The 20,635-nt window shown below is 51.6% G+C and overlaps 2 protein-coding genes across 2 annotated transcripts; one reads left to right on the plus strand and one right to left on the minus strand.

The window, feature by feature from the left end:
• The first annotated feature begins 826 nt into the window (after positions 1–826).
• On the plus strand, positions 827–1,456 carry LOC136536470 (uncharacterized). The gene is made up of 3 exons (XM_066528753.1): positions 827–939; positions 1,003–1,173; positions 1,222–1,456. Exons 1-3 carry the CDS (start codon positions 827–829, stop codon positions 1,454–1,456), a joined length of 519 nt encoding a protein of 172 aa, XP_066384850.1.
• An 18,548-nt stretch (positions 1,457–20,004) lies between these two features.
• LOC136536471 (uncharacterized) lies at positions 20,005–20,463 on the minus strand. The gene has a single exon (XM_066528754.1). It carries the CDS (start codon positions 20,461–20,463, stop codon positions 20,005–20,007), a length of 459 nt encoding a protein of 152 aa, XP_066384851.1.
• Between the last annotated feature and the right edge of the window lie 172 nt (positions 20,464–20,635).

A 20,635-nucleotide genomic window follows, 5' to 3' on the forward strand; every position in this document is an offset into this window, starting at 1 on the left:
AGGAGCTGTTGGGGCGAAGAGCTCTGCTAAGGAGGCGTGTGAGGCTATTGCAGCGATGCGCGTTGGTTCCGACAGCGCAAAGAAGGCGACGGCCCAGTTTCTGAAGCAGGAGTACGTCAACCTTAAGTTTAAGGATGGTGAAACGGTGGTGGACTTCTCCCTCCACCTGCAGACGCTCATCAGCAAGCTGAAGAGCCACGGCGTCACCATTGACGAAGAAGAGGCTGTCTCCAAGTACATCCACTCTGTGCCGACAAAGTACATTCAGATCGCTCTCTCCACAGAGATGATGCTGGACTTGTCCACCCTCACCATTGAGGATGTGACAGGTCGTCTGCGGACGGTGGACGAGCACTTGGAGCAGGCGACAGCAACGAAGGACAGTGGGAAACTCCTGCTGACGGAAGAGGAGTGGGCTGCTCAGAGGAACTCCGGGAAGACAGCCTCCTCCGCCCGTAGTGGCGATGGCAAGCACCGTGGCATGGCTTCTTCGAAGAAGAAGAAGCAGGTCGACCCCAATGCCTGTCAGTGCTGCGGGAAGATAGGCCATTGGGCACAGGAGTGTCCAAATCTCAAGCAGGAGAAGAAGGCTGAGGCTCATCTAGCGCAAGCTGATGATGAGGATGAGGCCACTATCCTGATGACGACGTTCTATGCACTGCACGACATCGAGACCGAGGAGATGGAAGATGCGACGATGGTGGAAGGACCTGGGAAGGCCCTGAAGACCGTCAACCTCGACAAACCATGCGCCTAAGTCCACCTTGGACGTGTGGGCGCCGACCAGGAGCAACGGTGGTATCTGGACTCTGGTGCCAGCAACCACATGACGGGCTTCAAGGCATCCTTCTCTGAGCTCAACGACGATGTTACCGATACGATGAAGTTTGGTGACAGCTCAAGGGTGGCAATCCACGGGCGCGGCACCATCATCTTCAGGTGCCAGAACGGGGAGCACCATGCGCTAACAGATGTATATTACATCCCGTAGCTGCGTTCCAGCATCATCAGTATTGGTCAGCTGAATGAGCGCGGTAGCGAGGTACTGATCAAGGACGGAGTCCTTAGGATCAGGGACCGGGAGCTGCGACTTCTCACCAAGGTGAAGAGGTCCCTAAACCGGTTGTACCTTCTTAACCTGAAGGTAGAGCAGCCGGTGTGCCTGGCGGCAAGGCACTCCGAGGAACCATGGATGTGGCATGCCTAGTTTGGACATCTCAGCTTCGACGCGCTTGGTCGGCTGGAAAAGATGGTCCAAGGGGTACCCCACATCAAATACAGAGGCGATGTGTGTGACAGCTACCTAGACAAGAAGCAGAGGAGTGTACCATTCCCAAAGGCGGCCAAGTATCGCGCAAAGAACGCTCTCAAGCTCATCCACGACGACCTCTGCAGGCCGATCACGCCTGCTACAAATGGTGGTCGGCGGTACTTCCTCCTACTCGTGGATGATTGAAGTCACTACATGTGGCTGCAACTCCTGACAAGCAAGGACGAAGCGGCGATGGTGATCAAGAAGTTCAAGATGCGCGCGGAGGCCAAGAGCGGCAAGAAGCTCCGCGTGTTGAGGACTGGCCATGGCGGCGAATTAACTTCGGTGGAGTTCACTGCGTACTGCGTGGATCAGGGTGTGGTGCGACACCACACCGCGCTGTACTTGCCACAACAGAATGCGTGGTGGAGAGGTAGAACCAGATGGTGGTCGGCATGGCTCGATCCATGATGAAGGCCAAAGGCATGCCGACAAGGTTCTAGGGTGAGGTGGTGACCACGGCGGTGTTCATCCTCAACTGCTCTCCGACCAAGGCCCTGACGGGCAAGACGCCATTCGAAGCTTGGTATGGGCGCAAGCCGAGCGTGTCCTTCCTCTGGACATTCGGCTGCATCGGCCACGTTAGGAAGACAAAGCCAAACCTCACCAAGCTAGAGGATACGAGCACACCAATGGTGTTCCTGGGCTACGCGAAGGGTACCAAGGCGTACCGGCTCTATGACCCATGTGGAGACAAGGTGCTTGTCTCGCGCGACGTCGTGTTCAACGAGAAGGCGGCTTGGGACTAGAGCAGTCCGAGCACAGGGGAAGCTGACAGCTTCACCAACACCTTCGTCGTTGAGCACCTGGTCATCCACGGTGGTGGAGACGCTGGGGAAGAGGTGCCGAGCACTCCAGCAGTAGAGCCGAGCACTCCAGGGCAGTGCCAAGCACTTCGGGAGGGATGTCGAGCACGCCAGGAGTGATACCGGGCGGTTCTGTAGTGGTGGTGACCACTACAAGACGAGTGTTGAGCACTCCCGTGGCAGAGCCAAGACGTCTTGTAGTAGTGCTGACCACTCCAAGACTGAGGCTGAGCACTCCTACAGTATGGCCAAACACTGTAGGAGTAATGACGAGCTGTCCAGAAGTAGTGCCAAGCACTGCAACCAGGGTGCTGAGCACTCAAGGTGCTATGCCGAGCACTCTGGCGGAACGAGGAACTCCATCGACACTGATCGAGTTTGCCTCACCTCCAAGTGACATCACGGAGTTCGTGAACGCCTACCATGAAGGTGAGGAGGTGCGGTTCCACAGGCTGGACGACATCGTCGGCGGCGCAAGGCCCTTAGGCCTGGCTGGTCGGCTGCTCAATGACGCAGTGCTCCTACTCATCAGTGCTGAGGAACCACCCACGTTCGCGCTGGCCGAGCGTGATGGAAACTGGCGACGGGCGATGCTGGAGGAGATGAAGACGATCGAGGAAAACGAGACTTGGCAGCTCGTCGATCCACCTCCAGGGCGCCATTGTCAAGCACAAGGCCTGCCTCATCGTCCGAGGCTTTGTTCCGCGCGAGGGCATACACTTTGAGGAGGTCTTTATGCCAGTAGCGCGCATGAAGTCGGTCCGTTTGCTACTAGCCTTGGCAGCAGCAAAAGACTGGCGTGTCCATCACTTGGATGTTAAATTGGCCTTCCTCAATGGCGAACTGGCGGAGACGGTCTTCGTTAGGCAACCTCCAGGTTTCGCCGTCAAGGGAGAGGAGCACAGGGTGCTCCGACTGCGCAAGGCGCTCTACGGGCTGCGGTAGGCCCCACGAGCATGGAACGCCAAGCTTGATGCCACGCTGGGCGAGCTTGGGTTTCAGAGGTGCGCAACCGAGCACGTGCTCTACACGTGGTGACGGGGGAAGGAGGAGCTCGTCGGCGGCGTGTATGTGGACGACTTGATCATCACTGGCACGCGCACGGAGGATATCGATAGCTTCAAGCACGAGATGGTGGCTCGTTTTTGAATGAGCAATCTCGGCGCACTCTCCTACTACCTCGGCATCGAGGTGAGACAGGGGAAGGAGGAACTCATGCTCGTTCAGAGCGCGTATGCCTCCAAGCTGTTGGAGCGGAGCGGCATGGCTGAGTGCAAGCCATACGTGACTCCGATGGAGGAGCGGCTGAAGTTGATGAAGGCCAGCATCGTCGGTGGTTTGCGCTACCTAGTCCACACGAGGCCGAACATTGCGTTTGTCGTGGGCTACGTCAGTCGCTTCATGGAGGATCCTAGAGAGAATCACTAGGCTACGGTGAAGCGGCTACTACGCTATGTCAAGGGGACAGTGGATCATGAGATCATGTTCCCAAAGACCGACGGGAGTAGGCTACAGCTCACTGTGTTCAACGATGCAGACATGGCGGGGGATATCGACGGACGATAGAGCACCTCTGGCATGCTCGTCTTTCTCGGGTCGGCTCCAATTTTATGGCTGTCGTTGAAACAGAAGGTAGTGACGCTATCTACATGCGAGACAGAGTACGTAGCGGCGGCCACAGCGACGTGCTAAGTTGTGTGGCAGCGCCGGCTGATGGGTGAGCTAACCGGCGTGAGAGCTCACCCACCAGCATTGATGGTGGACAACCAGCCCGTCATCGCCCTCACGAAGAATTCGGTTATGCACGACCAGAGCAAACACATCGACGTGAAGTTCCACTTCCTCAGGGACTATGTCGATGGAGGGCAGATTGTCATCGAGTTCATCGAAACTGGTCGGCAACTCGCGGACGTCCTCACCAAGCCGCTCGGACGTCTACGACTCACGGAGCTAAATGAGATGATCGGCATAGAGGGGTACAAGGGTTAGCAATATGATTAGGGGAAGATTGTTAGATAATCTACTGCTACCTTGTGTGAACACAGCAAGGGAAGACGGCGTCGAAAGGTCCCCTGCTGTGATACTGTAGCCGCTGCAGGTGCAAGCGCTGTACGGCTCACCTGCAGCACTGTAGCCACATGCAGAGGCCGGCGCAGAGTCAGTCATGTATGTTATCTAGTCACTGTTGCATCAGGGCAGCTGTACTGGAACTAGATGGATAGAGTTGTATAAATAGACTTCCACGACAACTCTGGAAAGCGAGTTCAGATTTGCCATCTCCCATACAGGGTTTCGGCCAACGCTGGTGTCTTGTACTATGTGTGTATGCTCTGTTCTCCCTCTTCTTCAACCTCTAGCCATAGTGTGTGGGGACGGACAATGCTTGTTTATGGTCGACACGATTAGTGAGTGCTTGGCAACACTAGCATATGCTCGGCAAGACCGCTCACCTGAGCCGGTGATCCTGTGAGCCAACATAGCCGAGGCCATTTTGACTCTGAGCTGCAGGCATGGATTGGCCTTTCTCGCGAGTTCACCGGTCACCTCTGCTCGTGCGAAGTGTTTTCTGCCTACCCTTACCCTGACGTGGAGGTGGAGGAGCAGTCGCCAGCTGTGAAGATCAGCAAGGAGGAGCTTTTTGTGCTTCACCCTCATGAGAAGCTGGTAGGTGCCACCCTTATCTCTTGTGGAGTCCGAAGCTACTACTGCCTCGTGCAGTGCATCTCTGTTGATGAGAAGCTGGAGAATCAATCTATGTCTGTTGATGAGCTGCAGAAGCAATATATCTCTGTTGATAAGAAGCTGGTGGAGCAATCTATGTCTGTTGATGAGAAGTTGGAGGAGCAATCTATGTCTGTTGATGAGAAGCTGCTGGAGGAGCAATCTATGTTGATCAGAAGTTGGAGGAGCAATCTGCATCCTTGCTTCGTTTATTGACTTTCTATGTCGAGTATGACAAGAATGCAGACCGTTGTTTATCGAGAAGCGCTTAAGCTTCCCTCTAATCCTCTTTATAGCCCCTCGTAAGGAATCTCTCACGGGGGCCCAGCTCTTGGTCAGGGATCTGACTTTGAACTCGAGAAACAAAACGATCCGTATCCGTATTTGTAATATCTGTTCTCGTATCCGATTTGTTTCCGTTCTCTAAATATGAGGCTGTCTGTAACAAACTCAACCCTCACTGGTTTTTGTGGGGTACCTGTCAACGTGTGTCATATATCAAGTTATTAACTAAAGTTTCATAATTCTATACCAGATTTGAACTTTTGAGTTTCAATTTGAAATTCATTGGTTTAAATTATGTGCGTTTGGAACATAAAAAAGTGAGACCGATAACCTAGGAACATAAATATTTTATTTTATAATTATTGTAATGTGATGTCGTTGTACTTTTATGCAAGTGTGGAGAGAAATAGAAGGAATATTTGATGGAGTGTGTATGTTTTTTTAAGTGCAAAAGTATAGTATTCCCCAGTGATCCAGAGCCTAATACCATCATATTAAGGATGTGTTGTGCCAATCAGGTGAAAGACAAGATATCGCCGTAGGAGAAGTATGCACAACAACCGCCGCCTGCCTGCTCCTCGCTCCACTGCCACCGCCGCCGTCGCCATCTAGTGGCCCTCTCCTTCCTCTCTGGTGCGTCTGCCGGAGACAAGAAGGAGAGGGGACCCATCCTTTCCCCGTAGTTTTCTAGTATCTTAGGATTAAGTCTAAGTAAATTTTTGGTGAAATGAGATGATTTTCGGTCGGGATCGTGTGTCCTGCGATGACTTTGGTGATTGCTACGACGAGATCGCCGTTGCAGTCGTCGATTTCATCGGCGGGCGGCCAATTTGTGGCCTTTATCTGTAAGGGGAGGGGTGCTGCTGGTAGCCTCCTACAAGGACAGCGACTTCGGGTCATCGATCTCGTCAATGGTCGTGGAGAGGAAATCAAGGTCTCATGGTAATGCATCTGCATCCTATGTTGTGGCCGACGATGCAACTGCCGATATTCTTTTAGCGATTTAGATGTGTTTTGGACTGGTTCCCGTTGGATCGTGCGACATGTCTAATATTTTGGGGTTGGTCGTTGGATTCGGCATAAGAGCATCTCCAAGAGACTCTATTTTCTTCCTAAATGCTAGGAATAGAGATTTTTGTGAAAAACTATCATCCAACAGCTTATCTAAATGGTTGTCCAAATATAGTCATCTTCTATTCCGGATTTTTCGCTAGCCAAAAATAGAAGATGAGAATGACTCTCTAGACTGCGTACGAGATATAGAAAAGCTCTTGGAGATGCTCTAAGGAATGCACTTTGACTCTAACGTTCGAGAGAAGTCATTGAGGAACAAGACGATGGAAGAATCTAGATAGAATATTATATATTTTTTATTTTAGATTTGTCATATGTAATTTGGAGATATACTGTGCCAAAATTTAATATAAATCTCCCTTCCCTTTGAAAAAAAATTAAGGATGCGTTATTAGGATTGTTGGAAATATTCTAAAAGGGGTTGCCCGCGCTCTAAGGCCACGAGGCCGATGAAACAAGCATGTGCAAAATGCCTGGGATATGGCTCAAAGTATCACGCGCGGGATTTATCACTCTTGGAGATAGGGATGAAAACTGACAAAAAAAAATCTGTCCTGAACTATCCTATTTTTTATTTTTATTTTGTTCGTTTTTTCATAATTACAGATGGGAGAGGGTATTTTCCGTCTGTTTTTGTGGGATCTCCTTTTTATACAAGATGAACTCTTTATTTATGTTTTTTAATCTATGCGAGATACTATCCATTATCTAAAAAAATGTCTAGGCATTATATGTTCTTGTGTTATGTTAATACACCAACTAACCATTGATTATGCATGTTAACGTGTTAACACACATAGTATGTTAACGTGTTAATACACCTGCTAACCTCCGGTCCATGGGCAAGAGTGCGTCTTCTATAGCCTCGTCGCCGCTCTGACCTGCGATTCTAGGTCTGGGGTTCGGCTCCTGCCTGCAGCTGGCTAGGGCGGAGCCTTGGTGCTCAATGCCCCCCTGGCTGGGTGTCCCCCGGATGTGTTGTTGGCTAGGCCCGGGTGGGCTACAGGATTGGGCTCGGGTGGCGACGCCTGTTTGTGGTGCTACTGCGGTGGTGGTGATTTTCAGGCGAAAGCGTTGCTGGGCTTTTGTTTTTGAGCCGTTAATATATTTTAGGAGGCGGTTATTTTTTAACCGCCTCGGTAAATTTATTTTACGAGGAGTTTAAGTATGACCGCCTCGGTTAATAAAAAACGATCGCCTTAGTTAATCCCAGGCATTAACCGAGGCGGTTGAACTTCCCGTCTGTCTCCGACGCCATTTTTAAAACGTCGCGCATAATTGTTTCTGTAGTAGTGCCAATCTCAAGTTTAACTAAATATATACTGAATTTTACTTAAAGTTTATGCTATCAAATAAACATCATTAGATTAATCGCACCACATATTTTTATAATAAATTTATTTAGGAATATAAATGTCAATAGTATCTACTACCCCTATAATACACTAAGTTAGAATTAATCTACAGCCACACAGCAAATGTCTGCTCCACAGTCATAACCTATACTACATCCACACCCACAAATACACCGAGAAAATATAACACATCAAAATAGATGCACCAGATCATCTCTCAGGCATTCTCTCTTTACTCAACCAAATCCAATGGCTCATGTTCAGTGGCCGCCCTCTCCCACGCCCGCACCCCCACAACACCAAGGCTCGGCCAGAGTTCGATTCCATCCCGCGCCCTCATTTTATTCTCTTCGAAAAAAAGAAACGATGGGTGACATCGGGGCGGGTGGGGAAACGGCGGCCGCAGATGGCGCAGGAGTAGGGCACGGAAGGGGCGATGACACCCCGACGCTAGGCGCGATCGAGGGCGCAGCGGTCACGGGCGGGCGAGCGACTTTCGTCCCGCACGATTCATCGGGCCGTCGGGGTGCTGCGGTGGCCGGCGGCCCAATGGTAGCGGGGGCGCAGCGGCTTCGGTCAGTGGCCCGGCGGGCAGACGACAGCCATCCATGAGCGGGCGGCGACAGCGTGGCCATATGCGAGCAGCGGCGGAGCCACGGGAGGCGGCAGCACGACCACTCGCGGGCGGTCCCAGGCCGGCCGACGGGGCCAATAGCTGGACGGCCGCCCGTCCTTCCAGGCCACCAGTTCCCCACGAATCACTCGCTCACCCCTCCGACGGTCCGATCAGCCGCGCCTCTATCGGATTCGCCGTCGTCGCCGACGCGTTCCTGACACCGACACGCTCGGGGGGCACACGCTGGGTGGACGGCAGCGAGGTCGACTCGTCAAGTCCGCGCCGCCGTGATCGCTCGAGGACGAGCGCTCGGCGGGGACCGTCTCTTACATCAGGGGCGTTGCGGCGGCTCGGGAAGCAGCCCCGCCGGGTGGACTGGCTCGACGTCGAGTCCATGAATGTGCGCGGCGCGCACGGCCACAGCACCAAGGTGCGTTCGTTCTCCCGGTCCCGGAGGGCGTCCGTGGATCGAAACGCGTCGTAGCGTCCGCAAATGGGTCCTCTTGCCTGTCTGCGAGCTTTGACCATTTCGTTCCTTGTAGCCAATGAATGGAATCCTCTTGCCTGATCGCTGGGTAATGGCTCTATTGAATTGCTACCAGAAATGTGGGAGGACACGGGTCTACGCTTTTCTTACGCCCTCTGGGATGAGTGATGTCGTATGAAGATGAGATGCCATGTAAGTAGAGAGGGTGCATGATAGCAGTCTGTTAACATTCATTTGTTCTCCCGATGGTTCAACCTGTATACGTTGTGATTTTTTTTTTTTGAATGGGTCGTTGTGAATTTGTGGTGTGGTACATTACATACATATATGTTTTCATTGACCTTTTGTTGTGTTTGTTCACTGCTTGTTTGAATCTGATTTGGATTTTCTATCTGAAACAAGAATTCTGGACAAGCTTTGCTTTGTCTTAGTAAATCTGTTCTTTCGTATTTACAGTTATTATTACAATATTCTGACATGCCTTGACCTTCTGCCAGGTATTTTAAGAGTTCCAGACTGTAACAATGTTACAATTACTATATTTTAGGAATTCGATGGAAATCATGGAAAAAACGTTGGTTCATCCTCACACGAACGTCACTGGTTTTCTTCAAGAGTGATCCTGTTAATGTCCATGCTCTTTGCATTTTGACTTCTATTTACATGAATGAAAATGGAATATGATGTTATTCTAATTATTTCCTGCGTGCAGCTCTATGGTTTTTATATATATATGAAGTCATGAAGATGACTGCCTAGAACTTTTCAGCGCAATGTTTTTCTTGTTTTTCAGTTTTTCATCCAGTAGCTTCTGAGAAGGAAGCAGTCAAGATTGGAGTTGGCTCCAAATTGCAACCGGAACCATGAAAATAGTTGTCACGTTATTCTAGACTATTGACTATGGAAAATATATGTTTTTTGCATGAATTATAAATATATTCTCAATCTATGCTTGATTACTAAAAGATATTCTTTGGTTGTTTGATTACATTGATAGATAATGTCGTAGCGTTAACACGGGCAATATACTAGTTTTGATAATGATACGCCACGGGCGGGCGTCTGTCCGAACGGACCGACGCACCCGCGCCGCTCACCTGCACTGCGCGTCACGCGCCTAAACCCGTGTCGCCCATCCATGTCGCGCGCCATGCACGCCTGACCCACTCGCACTCGCTACTGCTGCCCCACTCTGCCTAGATCCCTCCCTCCCTCCCATCGCACATGCAGCCTGCTCTCACCCGTCGCGCACGTTGCCTGCCTGGTTGAGCCAAGGCCGGTGCTAGTGGTGCTGATAATGGTGGTGCTCGCACGCCGCCTCTGGTGCTGCTGGTGCTGGTGGCAATCGCGTGCCGCCGCTCGCCGCCGGCTCCCACCCCAACGCCTGGAATCGACCAGCCCGACCTTCCCTATGTTGCAAAACGCATGTCTGAAGTATTTTAGATGTTTTAGAGGTATGTTTCAGGTGTTTTTATATGGATGTTGCAATGGTAGTTTTTGGATGTTGCACATGTTGCAATGGTTATACTGGTATGTTGCAAGAGTTTTTTTAATATTTCATCTGTTTCAGACCCATGTTGCAAGTGTTTTATCTGGACGTTGCATATGTTGCAATGGCTATGTTGCAGTTGTATATTCCGAATGTTTCAGACGTATGTTGCAATTATTTATCTGAGTGTTGTAAAAGTGGATCTAGATGTAGGGTTATTGAGCAAGGAAAAGAGAGCTACCACGGGAGCCATGGCGGCGTCGATGTGGGGAGGAGGTGCAGGCCACGCAGCGTCGATGGGGAAAAGGCGAGGGAGTCATCCGAACACGGCGTGGAAGAGGTGGGCGCGAAGCGGTGTGGAAGAGGCGGGTGAGGCGTCAGTGTGGAAGAGACGGGACTGAGTCACCCGGGCAGTGTGGGCAGGGAGCGGAAGGGAGTGGTCCGAACATGGGCGCGCGTGAATCCAAGAGACCAGGGCGGAGCAGATTTTTTTTTAGAAAGGACGGCAAAAGCTTTGCCGCTAGTTTTATTAGACGATGCAAACGAAAAAAACTGTACAAGAAAATTTACACCATCGTCTCACCGACGATGTCTTTCTCAGAAAGATCTTGGTCAGCATCCAGCTTGCCTGTTGCTTCTGCCTCCCATGTACACCAGGGTGGAACCCACCTGCCTCTCCACCGGGTTGTTCGGGCCGAACACCTTCACCTCCCTCTCCACCACGCTGTCCTCGCCGAACAGCTTCTCCTTGCTGAGCTTCTGCGAGCCGTCCATGTAGACCAAGCAGAGGTGACCAACCGAGCCTGGAGCTCCGGAGAGCCCAACGAAGGAGTGCAGCGCAGGGACAAAGTTCCCCCGGCCAGCGAACGGCATGAACATGTAATGTCGGTTCCACTCAGGCTTGCCCTCTGCCCCTGCCATGGTTAAGGTGAAGGAAGCTTCAGAGTCGTTGCTCGCCTTCGTGCTGATAACAAGCCCACCGTCTGGGCGCGCGGCGTAGGAGACGACATGCCTGCGCTCGAATGGCGGATCGGGCAACGCGCGCCACGCCCAGCTCTCCTGCAGGTCAAGTGGCAGCGGGCAGAGCGCGCTGAAGGCGCCGCGGCTTTCCAGAGCGAAGGGCCAGTCGCCGCCGCCGCCGACGGTCATGTAGATGGGGTCGACCGGATCGTCAGTTGGCCGAGGGCCAAGGCTGGTGCTCCGCATGCGGACGTCGACGATCGGGACGAAATTCCTGGAAAGATGCCTAGGTTTCGTCGAGGGGTCGACGTCGATCGGCTGCATGAACATGAGCTTTGATGAGCCGGAGGCCACCACGTGCGTGGGCGACCCGCGAGATGCCTCCAAGCGCAATAGCGCATGGTGGCTGGTGGCAGGCGCTGCTTCCCCAAGAAGCCACCAGTGATAATCTGCCGACCAGGGTAACTTGCAATGGGGTCGAGCAGCAGATCAATCTTGCGGATGGTGTATCCCGACGACCAGTCATCCAAGACGAGGTAAAGGTGCCGCCGCATCGGCCTTGTTGCGTTACGGCCTCCGCCACGGTCATCGGACCGCCGCTTTGGCATCCTTTAATTTAGGCCTTTCCTAGCTCGCTTGGTTTATTCCCCCGATTCTTTTGAGCCCTGCAATTGGAATTCCAATCCACCCAAATCGATCCACCGAAATCCTGCTATGGCAACTCAATTAGTGCTAAGGTCTGGATCTGAATCGGGTGCCAACGATGAAGAGAGAAGGACATCAATCTGTTCGGAGATGATGCTGGATATATATGACGGTAAGCGAGGCGGACGGTCGCAAGGGAGATCGAGAATTTTGAAAAATTATTAGGGAAGATCGAGAATAGAGATCGGTTCGGCCGCGGTGAAGAAACGAGGTGGGTCCAATGGGCTGCTAAGAGAATCAGCATGGGAGATCTATCGTCGTCCCATCCCTACGTCTCAGGGCAAGTACATTGATACACTAATTTTGCTCTCCAAACTGTTTAATAAAGAGCGGTGTTCTAAAAAAAGTACATTGATACACGTAGGTAGTCTCATAGGTCATTTCATGCAGTGCCACATTAGATTTTTGATGACATGGAAGAGACAGGGAGGTAAGAGAAAGAGATGGTTGTTTCGCGAAGCAACCACCTTATAAGCTAAATTTAGGATTATGAGACAACTTATATACCATTGTACAGGTAGTTGTTATCATGCAACTCACAAACATTTTTTTATTGTATGCACAAATTAAGGACCCTAGAATTACTATGAGACAATTAAAAAGACAACTTATTGTATGTGTTACCTCTTTAGTTGCCTCATAGTTACGTGGTACTACATGAGACTTTCTATGAGACAATAGCAATGTACTTGCTCTCACAAGTTAATGTAAGGGAGTGATTGGGTGTCTGGCTCCGACCGTCCAAAGGGCCATCTAGCACCTCGCGATGCACTTCGGCCTTGTTTGGTTCCCTGCCTCGCACTATTTGCCTACTTCGTTCCATTCCTTTCTCTTCCTCCACCCCGCACGCCTCCGTCTTCTCGATTTCTCCCTCCCACGTGAGCCGGGATGGCTTGATGCACACATGGTGCACAAGCCCATGTGTCAGACACTCAAAACTCTGATGCATGCATGCAACCAAACACGATGATTGCCATCTAGTATCTAGACTAAGTTGCAACCATAAAGAGCAAAGTGTACGGTTTCAGCCGGCTTCCCATGAGCTTGAACCGGCCCTCCATCCTGGCTCACCATCCCCGTAGCAACCAATCACGCCCTAACATTTTCTCTATGTTGTATTCCTGTCCATGAGATTCCTGCAAGGTATAAATGATACTGCTGGTCAAGGAGCTTTTTGAAGGCCACTGTTTGATCCATATGCATCAGCCTCACATTGGAACTTACATGGGGGGATGTCACTTCCCTTCACTCCATCCTAGTAGGAGAGCAATTGTTAAATCGCCAGTTCCCTGCACTCAGCAAAACAGTGGTGAGAAAAAAAAGAAGAGATGGCTGCACTTACAGTATCATATTCTACTCTCTGCTACACTGGAGCTATCACTAGACCAAGATACTTACAGAAGTGACATAAGAAATATGCAGCCTGTTCGTTTCGGCTGAAACGATCGTGGATTATTACTGTTGGCTGGTTTGGTGTGAGAGAAAAATATGGTTCTGGCTTATAATCCAAGATCGTTTACGACCAAGCGAACAGGCTGATGAATTTTGTTCTCAATTTTGCTCTGTGTCTGCAGAATTTAAATAGTTAAAATAACAGCACTTTGCTAATTTTAAGATTGACGGCAAGTATCCACACAACACATACAAATCACTGCATACCTCACAATGGAACTTACATGGGGGGATGTCACTTCCCTGCACGGTATGAAGGCATCAGTGAACTAGAGTGCCATTGGCCTTATAGTTACACAGAATCAATGCAGTATACCCCAACATGAAGCCAACTTGTTTGCCTAGTGCAGTGCTACACTGCAGACTACCTACATTTATCCAGAAATGGGGAGGACAGGTAGCCAGCCAATTGGCACAATAATGTCCAGTACCTAGGTTCATCTATATTATTGATGTTGAGTAATCTTGAGTGGTATGTCACATGAATGCAATAACAGAAAGCTAACATGGTAGAATGGGCAAGTTTTCTTATATGAGAAAGATGTCTAAAAAAATATGTAGACCAAAATAGATGTAGGTACAGTTCAGTAACAGTCTTTTATATTCACATGTTTATACTTGTGACAATGGAAATGACTACACATACATAGCATTTCAGTACAACAGAGAATTAAGTAATGTGAAACGCTAACCCAAGATAGATTGAGAAATAACTGTTACTAAACAATAATTGTTGTACTTCATAACCAAAAATGTATCAGTTTAGAAATTCAAGTATTTTTCAAACATCTACACCATGTATGGGCTCTAAAAAATGTTAGAGATTGTAACAACAGGAGCGTGCTTTTAATTCTACAAATAGCTCACATGTGACAGGAATTAAACATGAACCAGGTTTGAGCAACCGCAGCTCACGCACATTGATCTATCGATCCACCCCCCCCCCCCCCAAATCGAATCCTAAACCAAGCACAAAAACCCAAATAGATTACATTAGCTAGGGTTTGGGTGCTCGGTTTCAAGGGAGAGCAAAGGGGTGGGCGCATACCTGGTGGGTGCTCGTCGCCAGCAAATGTCGAGGGCCCTACGAAGACCAGGGTGAGCGTAGATCTGGAGGAGGGAGTCGACGCCGGCTGCAGGAGGGAGGCGCGCCGGCTGGATATGGGTGGAGGGAGGTGACACCGGCTAGAGGAGGGAGGCGGCACCGGCCGGATGTGGGTGGAGGGAGGGGCGTCGGTTGGATTTGGTAGGAGGGAGGCACCGCCAGCCGGTCTGGAGGAGGGAGGCACCAACATCTGGTCTTGCAAGGGAAGCCACCGCCGTCTTCCGAGGGAAGGGAGGGGAGGAGTTGTAGTGGAGGAGGGGGTGGTGGCCTCACTGATGAAGGAGGGGGTGGCCACCACGATGGTGGAAGAGAGGAGGGGGAGGCGACGGGAGATGGTCGGGGCTTGGGGTGGTGGCGTCAGAGGAAGAGAGGAGAGGGGCGAGGGAGAAATCGAGGGGGTGGAGGTGGACGTGGACCTAAGTTGCGAAGTCCATGGGATTTGATAATATTTTTGGGTCCGAGAACTCTCTGTGTGTGACGCGCATTGACGGGGCACGTCTCTTGTAAAATACCTCTAACACAGACGCGCCTTATTCATATACCACAGACGTGACTCATTAATTACAGACGCGCTTTCCAAACACGCGTCTGTAGTAGACGTTTATTACAGATGCGTGTTGATCCCGCCAGACCAGTAACCCCGGTTGGTGACTTATTATAGACGTGTGTTTAGAACATGCGTATGTAAACTCATATTACATACGTCCGTTTGTCCTAGCGTCTGTAGGGAGCATGGTGGATATGTGGCTTTTTTACATAGTGATATATAGGAATGTGAGTGAAAACATGACGGGTATTTCATATATCCATTCGTCCAAGAGGGATCTAATACCTAGATGAATAATCTATATATTAGTCTAAATATTTAATAGACTTAAATGCACCAACGGCCCTCAAACTTGTAAGCGTGTGTTACTTAGGTCCACGAACTCGAAAAATGCACTTTTGGGTCCCTAAACTTATCAAGTAGGCATTCCTACCTGACATGGAATGACAACATGGCATGTGTTTTTACTTTTAACCCATCTAATTCTCTCTTCTTCTCATGTCCTAGCACATAACTAGAATGACGTGGTTCAGAGACGTCCCGCAGGCCCATTGAAGACGCCCTTCTTGAACCCTGGACGACGCTGCTGCCGGCGTCGATGCGGACAGACACAGGCTACCCAAACACCCCTGCTCCATCATTAGCGTGGCCTCGTCAGAACATAGCCTACAAAAAATATTGGCAGGCAGCACGGCGTGGTGCGGGCTGTCCGCGGCCCGCCCCGCTTGTTGTTGGTCCTGAGATCTCCCGCACGGGTGAGCCGACCGGTCACCGGTGTTCTCGCTCACTATGGCTAGAGATAGAAGAAGGGGGAGAACATAGCACACACACACACACACACAACACAAGTGACAGCGTTGGTCGGAGCTCTACAGAGGAGATGACAAAACTGAACTCTCTCACTTTACTGAGTTGTAGTGGGAAACTATATATATAACTCTATTCATCTAATTCTAGTACACAGACATGCCAGGCTACCATACTGCTACAGTGACTAGATGTGATAGCAGGGCTGACTTTGGCGCCTGCCCCTGCTATAGCTATAGTGCGACAGGGGAGCCTTTCGGCGCTTGCCCCTGTCGTGGCTACAGTGCAGCAGCAGGGGAGCCCTTTCAGCGCCTGCCCCTACCACGCGTATAGAGGGGGAGTAGTAGATTACTTTATAATTCTTCCCCTAATCTTGCTGTTAACCCTAGAACCTCCACCATACCGATCATCTTCTTCAGCTCCGTAAACCGAAGATGGTCGAGCGGCTTGGTGAGGACGTCCATGAGTTGCCAACTAGTTTTAACAAACTCGATGACGATATGCCCTCCATCGATACAGTCCCTGAGGAAGTGAAACTTGACATCGATGTGCTTGCTCTAGTCATAGACAACCAGATTCTTCATGAGGGCGATGATGGGCCGGTTGTCCACCATCAGCGCTGGTGGGTGAGCTTCCACACCGGTCAGCTTGCCTAGCAAGTGGCGCAACCACACAGCTTGGCACGCCGCTATGGCCGCCACCACGTACTCTACCTCACACATGGACAGCGCCACCACCTTTTGTTTTAGCCATAGCCATGAGATTAGAGCCGACCCAAGGAAGACGAGCACACCAGAGGTGCTCTACCATCCGTTGATGTCCCCCGCCATGTCTGCATCGCTAAACACAGTGAGCTATAGCCCACTTCCACCGGTCTTGGGGAAGATGATCCCATGATCCACCATCCCCTTGACGTAGCGCAGAAGCCGCTTCACCATGGCCTAGTGATCATCTTAGGGATCCTCTATGAAGCGGCTAACATAGCCCACGACAAACGCAATGTTTGGCCTCATGTGGACTAGGTAGCGTAGACCGCCGATGATGCTCGATAGAGTGTTCCATCTACCATCGTTGCGGTACTGGCCTTTATCAGCTTTAGCCTCTCCTCCATCAAAGTCACGCACGACTTGCATTCAGCCATGCTGCTCCGCTCCAATAGCTTCAAGACATACACGCTCTGATCGAGCGTGAGTGTCTCCTTCGCCTGTCTCACCTCGATGCCGAGGTAGTAGGAGAGCACGCCGAGATCGCTTATTCGAAAATGAGCCGCCATCTCGCGCTTGAAGCTGTCGATGTCCTCCGCATGCGCACCGGTGATGATCAAGTCGTCCACATACACGCCGACGATGAGCTCCTCCTTCCCCCATCACCGCGTGTTGAGCGTGTGCTCGGTTGCGCACCGCATGAACCCAAGCTCGCCCAGCGTGGCGTCAAGCTGGCGTTCCATGCTCATGGGGCCTACCGCAGCCCGTAGAGCGCCTTGCGTAGTTAGAGCACCCTGTGCTCCTCTCCTTTGATGGCAAAACCCAGAGGTTGCCTGATGAAGACTGTCTCCACCAGCTCATCGTTGAGGAAGGCCAATTTTATGTCCAGGTGATGGACACGCCAGTCCTTTGCTACTACCAAAGCTAGCAATAGTTGGATAGACTCTATGCGTGCTATCGGCGCAAAGACTTTCTTGAAGTCGATGCCCTCGCGCTGGACAAAGCCTTAGGCAATGAGGCGCGCGTTGTGCTTGACAATAGCGCCGCGCTCGTCCCGCTTGACCTTGTACACCCACTTCAGGCCGATCGGACGACATCCTGGAGGTGGATCGATGAGCTCCCAAGTCTCGTTTTCCTCGATCACCTTCATCTCCTCCAACATCGCCTGTCGCCAATTTGCATCATGCTCAGCCAGCACGAATGTGGGTGGTTCCTCTGCACTAATGAGAAGCAGCTCTAGGTCATTGAGCAGCCGCCCTGCCAAGCCTAAGGACCCTGTACCACCGACGATGTCGTCCAGCCTGTGGAACCACATCTCCTCACCGTCGTAGAAGGCATCCACGAACTCGGTGATGTCGCTTGGAGGTGAGGCGAACTCGATTGGCGTCGATGGAGTCCCCTATTCCGCCAGAGTGGTCGGCACAGCACCTAGAGTGCTCGGCACCCTCCGCTATAGTGCTCGGCACTACTCCTGGACCACTCGTCACAACTCCTAGAGTGGTTGGCACCACTGTAGGAGTGCTCAGTACTAGTCTTGGAGTGGTTGGCACCACTATAGGACCGCTATAGGAGCGTTCGGCACCCGTCCTGGAGTGGTCAGCACCACTACAGGACTGCTCGGCACCACCCCTAGAGTGCTCGGCACCCCTCTCAGAGTGCTCGGCTCTGTTGCTAGAGTGGTCAGCACCTTCTCTCCAGCATCTCCACCACCATGGATGACCAAATGCTCGACGATGAAGGTGCTGGTGAAGCCGCCAGCTTTCCTATGCCCAGACTGTCCTAGTCCCAGGCCGCCTTCTCGTTGAACACGATATCACGTGAGACAACCACCTTGCCTCCATGTGGGTCATAGAGTTGGTACTCCTTGGTACCTTCCCCGTAGCCTAGGAGCACCATCGGTGTGCTCCTATCCTCTAGCATGGTGAGGACCGGCTTCGTCTTCCTAACATGGCCGGTGTAGCTGAATGTCCGGAGGAAGGACACACTCGGCTTGCGCCCATACCAAGCTTCGAATGGCATCATGCCCTTCAAGGCCTTTGTGGACGTGCGGTTGAGGATGAACACTACCGTGGTCACTACCTCACCCCAGAACCTTGCTGGCATGCTTTTGGCCTTCATCATGGATCGAGCCATGTTGACCACCGTCTGGTTCCACCGCTCCACCATGCCATTCTGTTATGATGAGTACGGCATGGTGTGGTGTTGCACCACACCCTAATCTACGTAGTACGCAGTGAACACAGAAGTGAATTCGCCGCCACGATTAGTACGTAGCACGCACAGCTTCTTACCGCTCTCCGCCTCTGCGCGTGCCTTGAACTTCTTAATCACCTCCACCGCCTCGTCCTTGCTTATCAGGAGTTGCAGCCACATATAGCGACTGTAATCATCCACGAGCAGGAGGAAGTACTACCGACCACTATTTGTGGCTGGCATGATTGACCCATAGAGATCGTCGTGGACAAGCTCGAGAGTGTCTACCACACGATATTTGGCCGCCTTTGGGAATGATAGCCTCCTCTGCTTCTTGAGCAGGCAGCTATCACATAGCTGGCCTACGTGCTTGATGTGGGGCAGCCCTCAAACCATCTTCTCTAGCCGACCGAGCGCGTCGAAGCTGAGATGGCCGAACTGGGCATGCCACAACCATGGCTCCTTGGTGTGCCGTGCTACCAGGCACATCGGCTGCTCCATCTTCAAGTCAAGTAGGTATAGCTAGTTTTGAGACCTCTTCACCTTAGCAAGAAGCCGCTGCTCCTGGTGCCTGATCCTGAGGACGCCGTCCTTGATCAGTACCTCACTGCCGTGCTCATCCAATTGGCCAATGATGACGATGCTTGAACGCAGCTGCGGGATGTAATATACATCCGTCAGCGCGCGATGCTCGCTGTTCTAGCACCTGAAGATGATGGTGCCACGCCCTCAGATTGCCACTCTTGAGTCATCACCAAACTTTACCGTGCCGGTCATGATGCCATCGAGCTCAAAGAAGGCTGCCTTAGAGCTCGTCATGTGGTTGCTGGCGCCGGAGTCTAGGTACCACCACCGCTCCTGCTCGCTGCCCACACGTCCGAGGTGGACTTGGGTGCGCGGTTTGTCAAGGTTGACAGCTTTCAAAGCCTTGTCATGCCCTTCCACGGCCATCACCTCTTCCTTCTCTTTGGCCTCAACGTCGTGCAGTGCACAGAACATCGTTGTAAGGAGAGTGGCCTCATCATCCTTATCAGCCTGCGCTAAATGAGCCTCAACCTTCTTCTCCTACTTGTGATTTGGGCACTCCTTTGCCCAATGGCCTGTCTTCCCGTAGTGCCGGCAGGCATTGGGGTCGACCTTCTTCTTTTTCTTCTCTGAAGAAGTCTTGCCGCGGCGCTTGCCATTGCCACTGCGGCTGGAGGAGGCTTCTTCAGACTTCTTCTCCTTCATCCGGGCAGCCCACTCCTCCTCTATCAGCAGCAGCTTACCACTATCCGTCATTGCTATGGCCTGCTCCATGCACTCGTCCACCGCTCACAGACGACTTGTCATATCCTCAATAGTGAGGGTGGACAAATCCAGCATTGTCTCTATGAAGAGAGTGATCTAGATGTTCTTCATCGGCATGGAGTGGAGGTACTTGGAGACCGCCTCTTCTTCGTCGATGCTGATGCCATGGCTCCTTAGCTTGATGATGAGCGACTGTAGATGAAGGGAGAAGTCCTCCACCGACTCACCATCCTTAAACTTGAGGGTGGCATACTTCTGCTTTAGCAGCTGGGCCAATGCCTTTTTTGCATGGTCGGAGCTGACGCGCATCGCTGCAATGGCCTCCCACGCCTCTTTAGCAGAGTTCTTCACCTCCAACGGCTCCCCATACTCCACTGGCACAACAGCGAGGATAGCCTCCAATGCTGACATGTCGTCTTCTTCGTTGTCGGTGCCCTTGTCAATGGCATTCCAGAGCCGTCGGGTTCTGAGCTTGACCTTCATGGTCACCGCCCACTCACCATAGTTGTTGCGAGTCAGCGTCGGCCAACTGGTGCCACTGACCTCCCATACCATGCGCACAATAACCTCCTGTCATGGCTGGGCAGCCACAGCAGCGCCGCCGCTATCGTCCATCTCCAAACCATCCGTCATCACCCGCGGTTAGTCTGGCGACGGCGCTTGTACGGCTCTGATACTTACTCGCATCTCTCGGTTATGTCCTAGTCCCATGGTGAGCTTCCAGCTA

This window comes from Miscanthus floridulus, chromosome 2, assembly GCF_019320115.1.
Source record: "Miscanthus floridulus cultivar M001 chromosome 2, ASM1932011v1, whole genome shotgun sequence".
Classification (NCBI taxonomy): Eukaryota; Viridiplantae; Streptophyta; class Magnoliopsida; order Poales; family Poaceae; genus Miscanthus; species Miscanthus floridulus.

Coding starts and splice junctions, on each gene's coding strand:
- LOC136536470 (XM_066528753.1), top strand. CDS start 827: ATGACGGGCTTCAAGGCATCCTTCTCTGAGCTCAACGACGATGTTACC. Junction 940..1,002: donor CGCGGCACCATCATCTTCAG/GTGCCAGAACGG, acceptor GCTGCGTTCCAG/CATCATCAGTATTGGTCAGC. Junction 1,174..1,221: donor CCGGTGTGCCTGGCGGCAAG/GCACTCCGAGGA, acceptor TGGACATCTCAG/CTTCGACGCGCTTGGTCGGC.
- LOC136536471 (XM_066528754.1), bottom strand. CDS start 20,463: ATGGTATGGGAGGTCAGTGGCACCAGTTGGCCGACGCTGACTCGCAAC.